The 8,597-nt window shown below is 54.3% G+C and overlaps 1 protein-coding gene across 1 annotated transcript; it reads left to right on the top strand.

Moving 5' to 3' along the window:
- The first annotated feature begins 1,406 nt into the window (after positions 1-1,406).
- On the top strand, positions 1,407-2,614 carry FOXD3 (forkhead box D3). Its single transcript, XM_026037187.1, has one exon. It carries the CDS (start codon positions 1,407-1,409, stop codon positions 2,604-2,606), a length of 1,200 nt encoding a protein of 399 aa, XP_025892972.1. The 3' UTR covers positions 2,607-2,614.
- The last annotated feature ends 5,983 nt before the right edge of the window (positions 2,615-8,597 follow it).

Genomic DNA, 8,597 nt, shown 5'->3' on the forward strand with positions numbered 1-8,597 from the left:
GCGCGGAGAGGAGCGCAGCGGTGCAAGCAAGGGACCTGGCCCTGCGAGCCCGGCTGGAGCAGGGCGCCGATTTGCGTTTTTCCCAAACGCACCAAAAAATAAATCTCCGCATCGCAAATTGTTCGACCCCGCGACTTTTCTTTTTCTTTCTTCCTTCTCCCTAATTCATTCTATTTACTCAAATCCCCCCAAAACAACAACAACAACACGTGCGGCCATCGCAATAACGCGGGGGGACTGGGGGGTGCGTTTCCGATGGGTCCGCGCGGTACAAAGGGGCCCGCGGCCCCTCCGCGGCTCGCGCTCACCTGGGGCCGCCCCGAGCGGCCGCGCATCCCCCCGCGCTGCCTCATTTCCGACTTTTTCTCATGCTAACGCCCGCAATGATTAAGTCGTTAACACCTGGGGAGGGGGGGACACAAATAAATAACTACATACATACACAGAAAAAGGAAGCGACTAGAGGCTTCTTTATTTATAGTTTCCCTTTGTTATTTTACGTCTTTTTTATTATTATTATTTCTCTCCACACCTAAGCTAATAGATTAATCGATAGCCATTTTCGGACTTGCCGTCGGCAGCTGGGGCTACAGCTGGAAAAAAAAAAAAAAAAGAAAAAGAAAATAAGGCAGAAAAGTGAGTTCAGAGCGCGGCGAGTGGGGGGTTAAGCACTCCTAGGGGGGGACGCACCCGCCCTACACGCTGTCCCACGGGGAAGGCGAAAAAGATAAAATAAAAAAGGAAGAAAAGATGGTAAAATATGAATCAATAAAGGCCAGGCCAACGCGCAGCTTTGCAGCTTGCCTCGCTCGTCGTCGCCGAGGGTCCCGCCGTGGCTGCAGCCGAGGGGGCGGCGCGGGGGCCGCAGCTCTTTGTTGACGGCGCACGAAGCCACCCGAGTTTTTGCATGACTTCACGGCGGGGCGCCGTGACGTCACGGCGTCACGTGGCGTCGCCGCCGAGTATATCTTTAACGGCAAAGTAATCTATCAGCACTCCGGACACCGGCACTTGCGAAGGGGCGAGCGCGGCCCCCGCCCCCGCCTGCGCGCACCCCCTGCCCGCCCCCCCCTCCCGCTCGCCACCGCCGCCAGGGGAGAGGAATTCACCAAAAATAATAATAATAATAATAATCCGAGGAGCCGCGGAGGGGCGCGGAGGCGGCGCGGCCCCATGCGCGCCGCCCCGCCGCAGCGGTGACGGGCGCCCGGCCGCCTTCCCGGATGCCGGCGGCCAGGAGCGGGCCGAGGAGCCGCAGGTGACCGGGGCCGCCGAGGCAGCAGCACCGGAGCCGTCGCCGCGCAGCGGGCCGGGCCGGGCGCCGTCGGGAGCCGCCGCGGCCGCGGTGAGGGGCGCGGGCGCCGCATGCCCCGCCGCACCGCTCTAGCCCCCCGCCCGGCCCCGGCATGACCCTATCGGGCGGCGGCAGCGGCGACATGTCCGGCCAGACCGTGCTGGCGGCCGAGGACGTGGACATCGACGTGGTGGGCGAGGGCGACGACGGGCTGGGCAAGGAGAGCGACGGCGAGGCCGGCAGTCCCGGAGCGCTGCCGCGCTTGCCGCTCGACGAGGCGGCCGAGGCGGCGCTGCCCGCGGAGCCCTGCGCGGGCGCGGAGAGCGGCAGCAGCGGGCGCGGCAGCCCGGCCGAGGCGGCGCCGGGCGGCGGGGCCGAGGGCGGCCGCGGGGGCGGCGGGGACGAGGGCGCAAGCGGCGGCGGCGGCGCGGGGCAGAGCAAGCCCAAGAGCAGTCTTGTGAAGCCGCCCTACTCATACATCGCGCTCATCACCATGGCCATCCTGCAGAGCCCGCAGAAAAAGCTCACGCTCAGCGGCATCTGCGAGTTCATCAGCAACCGCTTCCCCTACTACCGGGAGAAGTTCCCTGCCTGGCAGAACAGCATCCGCCACAACCTCTCGCTCAATGACTGCTTCGTGAAGATTCCCCGCGAGCCGGGCAACCCGGGCAARGGCAACTATTGGACGCTGGACCCGCAGTCCGAGGACATGTTCGACAACGGGAGCTTCCTGCGTCGCAGGAAGCGCTTCAAGCGGCACCAGCAGGAGCACCTGCGGGACCAGACGGCTCTCATGATGCAGGGCTTCGGCGCCTACAGCCTGGCAGGGCCCTACGGGCGCCCCTACGGGCTGCACCCCGGCGCCTACGCGCACCCTGCCGCGCTGCAGTACCCCTACATCCCGCCCGTGGGGCCCATGCTGCCGCCCGCCGTGCCGCTGCTGCCGTCCAGCGAGCTGAGCCGCAAAGCCTTCAACTCGCAGCTCAGCCCCAGTCTGCAGCTGCAGCTCAACAGCCTGGGCGCCGCCGGCTCCATCATCAAGTCGGAGCCGAGCAGCCGCCCGTCCTTCAGCATCGAGAACATCATCGGCGTGCCCGCCGCCAGCTCGGCGGCCAGCGCGCAGACTTTCCTGCGGCCGCCCGTCACCGTGCAGTCGGGCCTGGTGGCGCACCAGCCGCTCGCGCTGGCGCGGACCACGGCGGCCATAGCGCCCATCCTCAGCGTGCCTACGAACATCATCTCGGGCCAATTCCTGCAGCCCGCAGCCCCCGCCGCCGCGGCCGCCGTGCAGGCCAAGTGGCCGGCGCAATAGGGAGCTCCGGGGCCCCCGGGGCCCGGCCCGGCCCGGCCTGGCCCGGTCCGGCCGCCCCCCCGACGGCGCCGCGGAGCCGAGCGGCACAGGTAACGCCGGGCAACACCTCCGGCTCTTGTACATATTTGTATGGGAAACCGCTGACGTCGCTTTCGGGGGTTTTTATTTTTGTAAGGAAAAAAATAATTAATTAATGATAATAATTAATAATGACGAGGCCACATCACGGTTAGGGATTTAAGGAGCTGCGAACTTTCGCTTTTTTTGAAGGTTCCGGCGCTCCCGGCTGCTTCGTGCGAAATGAGCGAGCAGGTTTAAACGGATGGTGGTATCGGGGGGAAAAAACGAGGGGGAGAATTTAAATATTAAATGAGCAAACAGGAAAAAGGGGGGGAATCAAAAAATGAATTTCGGAGAAAAGTCAAAAAAGGCAAAAACCCTGTCATTCTATTATAGAAGTCTGTTTATATATGAATGAATATATGTATTCTAAATGTTATCCCTTCGTGTTGTACACAACTTTGTAAATAAATTTTTAAACCGCTCTGCTCCGTGTGTGTCTGCCCGGCGCGCAGCGAGGGGTCGGGGAGCCGCGGCCTCTCCCCGCCGCCCCCGGTGCCGCTTTCTCCCCATTTGGGTGTTTTGCGGGTCCCGGCTCCGGCGCGGAGCTTTGCCGGGAAGCGGGCGGAGAAATCTCTGCAGTTCACTGGGCTCGGGGGCGCCGCGGCATCGGGTCGGCGGCTTAAAATTAATCTTGGCCCACCAGCAGCCTTGAGATAGCGCTAAAACGGGGGATAATAATCCTTCAAACGTACTCTTTTATTTCCTTTTTTTCCCCCTTCTTTCTTTTTTTCTTTCTTTTTTTCTTTCTTTTTTTTTTTTTCTCCCCTAAGCCGACTTCAGATTTCTATATTCGCGAACAGCAACGTGCCATTCCGGCGGCCTTTTACCATCCAGAATATCGGTACTTCCGAGGCGGTTTTCCTCGCTGCTTCTAAGGAAAACGGTTTTAAATAAACCCCCCGTGGGCCACCCAAACCACGGTACTAATTTTATTTCGCGGACGAACTGGAAGCGTCGCCTCATGCGGGGTCGGAGCGCGGATCTTTCGTTGGTGGCCGGACCAAAACCGAGGAAAGGGTGCGCTCCGTCCCGCCGCGGCCCCAGCGAGCCGCCAAAAGGGAGGATTCCCAGCATTTTCGGGGCTAAAATTCCAGAAGGGAAGTAAATCGCTGCAGCGCCTTACAGTATCTAAAACACCGATTGAAAAATATTTTTGCTATAGTTCGGCAAAACGAAGCCGAGATACTGAGAGATTCGTCCTCTCGCGTCGTACTGGCAGTCTTTCGTGCTCGATTTTTTTTCCCTACCCCGAAATTGTGTCGCTTAATTTGTGTCGCCTCCGAGAACCGATGCGGATGTCGCGGTTGTGCCCGGGAACACGCCGGCTTTGTTAGCAAAGATCAGCCGCATAAAAAGAAATCGGCTGCATAAAATGCATGTTTGGCTAAGCGGGCATTTTTTTTTCTCTCGAAAGTGGAGAATATGTCGCTTATTTCAAGTAATTTTCAAGTGAAAATAAGAGAGGGGAAAAAAAGGAGGGAAAAAAAAGAGGGACAAAAAAAGTGTCCTTGCTTTCCTGGTAAGCAGTAAATATTATTTCTTCCAAAGTAAATATTTATACCTCGGCATACGTGTATACTAAAATAAAACAAGCAGCCCGGCGATGAGCTTGCTTGAACTTGATAAATAAGGACTCGCTAATCATCTGACACGAAAAGGAAAAACCGTCACCTTAAGCGGGGAGCGATTGGGTGTCGCGGGCGCCTCGGCCCGGGCCCTACATGGGCACCCTCCTAATCGCTCTTCGCAAGGAAAACTTGACGGGTCTAAATCCGTTCCTGAGCGGCGGCTAAAAACGTCGCGGGTCGCTCCCCACTTGTGTCCAGCTAATCGGTTTTGCACAAACAGCAAATGGAGCCCGCGCTGAACAACGCGCGCGGGGTCGCCGCTATTTTTAACCGATCCCCCTGGGAAAAGGGGCAGAGGCTCCTCACGAGTGCGMGGCCGGGCTCGGGAAGCTGCTGATCCGGTGCTTCCCAGCGACACCGGAGAGCCAAGTCTCATTCCTGCTACGGGCTTTTGTTGCTTATAAAATTACCCCTCATATTTGCGCGCATAGCAGCCCMGCCGCAGCGGGACCCGGACCCTGCCAGGGCGGCGGCCCCGGGTCTGGCCTCGGTCTCACTGCGGGCGGCCGGACCGGGCCGGACCGGGCGGCCGGGCCAGGCGAGCGCCGTCSGCCACTGCAGTGTCGAACCGGGACCTGCAGGGGGCGCCGCGGGGCCCGGAGCCCCACTCCGGGTCCGGAGCATCCCGGAGCCGGAGCATCCCCGGAGCCCCCTGTGCCCCCCGCGGCGCGCGCGCTCCGGCCGGAAAACGGAGAATACCGTTTTCTTTTCTTATTTCTTTTTTTTTTTTCCCTTATCGCTTTTCTTTTTTACTCCTACCAAGTAGCCGGCGCATATGGCAAAACTTGACAGCGTTGGTGACAGATGCCTATTTGTATTAGACGTGTCATGTTTGGTCTCCCGGGTGTATTAAAAGTAACTGGATCCTCCGCACCGGGGGAATGAGCCCAGCCTGGATCCCCCCCCGCGACCCCCCAGGCCCCGGCCACTGCTGCTCGTGTCCTGGAGAAGAGCCGAGCCGGGTGCCCCCTTTTCCAGCCTTCCGAGCCGGGGTCTCTCCCTTTTCCAGCCGCCCCAAGCCGGGATCTGCGTCTCTCCGAGCCCTCGGGGAAAGGGCTGCGTTTGCGGAGTGTTTCCCGACGACAAACCCCGGGTCTGGGCAAGCGCAGCCGTTTCCTCGAGCGACAACGGTGCCGCTGCCGAGATTTTCCTGAATTACGCTTTCCTCTGCCTAAAACATTAAGCGTTATGTACTTAAGAGACGCAGAGCATGGGCATTACATGCACAGGAAGTATTTTAGGCAGTGAATGTTCAATGTAGCAGGTAGAGATGAACTTAGCGCGTCTCCCCGACCGAACCGGGAACAGGCTCTTCAGCCATAAAATGCACTTAACAGTCTATTTAATAGCGGCGAGGTCCTTGGAAATGCAATATCCATGCTAATCCTGCTTTTTTTTTTTTTCTAAATCAGAAATGAAAAATAGGTCAGGAAGCTAGCGTCTTCGCTTTCCATTAAAAAAAGGTGACATTTAATCGTTTTGAATAACTAAGTAAACTTTATAAAATCGGGGTTTGGTAAGCACGTTGGGGAAGCGGACGCCTCGATGTTTTATTAAGAGCACGGGATGAGAGCAAGAGAGTCCCTGAGCTCCAGGTTCAGTTAAATCCCCGCTCTCTCGGGCTTCAACGAAAAAGGAGGGGGAAAAGAGAGTGGGAGAAAAAGCTCGGATTAAAAAAAAAAAAAAAAAAAAAAAAACTGATCTCAGGTTCTGTTTCAAGAAGGTTTCCCTGTGTCCAGCGTAAGACAGAGGGAAGCCCCTCGACCGAAGCTGGTGCAGAGAATTACAGTGGATTTCAGAAACAAAACGGAGCCTCTTCAACTATTTTACTATAAGCTTGCACTTCGATTTGGAAAAAAAAAAAAAAATCTTTCTTCTTGCATGCTGCGCTAGCAGCTCCAAAAATAAAATATTTTGCTCCTACTCTTGTCCCGAAAATGAGGACGTGAAGAAGTTGGGGCTGGAGGGATGCGCCAATGCGAGGTCTCTCACACTGCGGCTCCCCGGCTGAACCAGCTCCCTTCGCCGCCTGCCCAACGTGCCCACTAATTTACGTGCGGGTTTATAGTGTTGAGAGCCCGGGAAAAGGTCAGGCTGCGAATGTGCAGCTGGAAACGTCTCTGGAGTTTGTTTCCCCACTCGCTCCCGCATCGCGGCTCAGCCCGGGAACTAAATCTTTGCAGAGTTGGGAAGCAACTTTTTACAGGCACAGATGCTTCCGAGAGTCCCCGGCTCCCATCTGCCCTAACAAATACGTCTGCATTATTCTCATCGCATTTCACTCCGGATTTATAGAATAGCCGGCAGATATTTGCCATGCCACCGCTCAGTTTCACATCACCCCTTGGAGCTAGAGGGAAGGGAAAGAGCCTGCAAACTTTCCGAGAAAGTAAAGGGTTAAGAAAAGCCGTTTCTGTGATCATTATCGGCTTCTCCTCACTACTGAAAACCAAAATCAAGCCCTGCTTGTCTACTACCCCGCTGTATCAATGTGTCCTTAATGCCTTTTCCAGTCATTGATCTGGTCAAAGTCACTGCAGAAATACTAGTGACAGAGACTCAATTTCAGGCAACGTGACCAATGCGAGTATTTAGAAAGCATTCAATAAAAAAGCTTTCCYGGGAAGTGAATGATTTCACCTTGCAACAAAGAGAGCCGAGCTAATTGAAATAATGCACTTGAATGTGCAGCGCGCACTCCGGTGCACCGCCACCGAGCACCAGGAGCTCTCCTTGGAGATTGCTCCACAGCGAAAAACCTGTACGGAAAATGCTTAATAATGGGTAAGGTAAAAACATATTTACCTTATCCAATAATGGGTAGGGGAAAACAATATTCCCCTTTTTTGGGGAGGCAGTTGGAATTCGGGTCTGGAGATTTGCTTAATCCTGCTATGTGACCTGGCCTCTCTGTGATAGGCACCAGTGAGTTGTGCACAGGCAAAACATTGAGGGAAAAGCAGAAAGGAAGCGTACAGGGGGTGGCAAAAGAAATTAAAAAGCTAATCTGCCACGCCTACACTCCCTTTTGCTGATCCTCCATCCAATACATTGGACAAATTTCCATGTATTTTTTAGGAAGTTCTGAAAAGAAACAGTTCCGTGACTTCTGCTTACTTGGTTCGTGACTTCTGCTTACTTGGTTATGACGAGGGAGTGGGGCTAATGGAGCGGGAATTCATTTCACATTGTACATTTTCTAAGCATAATAACACCTATGGTCAAGCAGCTGTGAGATTCAGGCAGTTTAACTCTCGTACAACTGAAGTCAAGTCATTTTAAGAATAGAGATGGGAGTTGGAGCTGCCATCTCCAACTCCAAACTCCAGGGCCAGTTGTTTAAACAGTGGTCTTTGTGCCCGAAAGCATCTCATTCACTTCATGTCTTCTACATTTGTAGACAACGGATTTGTAGGTCTATGTTCATTTTACACGTTTATTGCTTCAAGACATCCCCTAGAGTTTTATTAATCCCATGACATGGCATTTTCTCTAATATCTATGTGAGACAATAAAGGCATTGGATTTAGCAGATTTGTGCGCAATCTGTAAAACAACTTGATGGTTACCACCTGCCATTTCCAAAATGGCCCCAAATACACAGTGATATCCCCTGACAGGCCAGCAAAGCACTCATTTTTGCCTTTACCTATACACGACAAGCTCTCTGACCCAGAAGTGCCAATAACCAAGACTGCTGAGAGCTGTCCCTAGTGATTCACAATACTGAAGCAAACACCCAGCACAAATAAGTATGTTGACTACCATTCATATATTTTGCAGAGCTAGTACATGCTAGAAAATCTATGGAAGGTTTTCTTTTTCATGTCATCTCTAGCTCATTTAAGGTTTCTATTTTGACATGAGGCATGTTATCCATCGGGTATCTATTGACCATATTTATGTTCTGTAGAGCCTACTTTAAATGCTTTAAATCATTCAGGCCTGTGATCCCACTCCAAAGACAGCGTCATTCCAGGYGATTGGCATGGCCTGGGTGTTATGAGAAACCCCAGAAGAAGACGCACCCAAGGACATATCTTCACCGTTGTTGCTGGTATATTATGAGAGAATACAGACAAAAGGAGCAAACACCGGTAGAAGACGAAGATAAGGACCACCGTATCTTCGTGGAACTGGCTGAAGCAGGACAGTAGAACCAAAACAGGGCCTACTGAGTCAAAATGAAGCCATATATGGAAGTGACTTCCAGGAAGACGACCACCAGGGGGTCTCAAAA

This window comes from Nothoprocta perdicaria, unplaced genomic scaffold (assembly GCF_003342845.1).
Source record: "Nothoprocta perdicaria isolate Ctin4 unplaced genomic scaffold, notPer1 scaffold_191, whole genome shotgun sequence".
NCBI classification, from domain to species: Eukaryota; Metazoa; Chordata; class Aves; order Tinamiformes; family Tinamidae; genus Nothoprocta; species Nothoprocta perdicaria.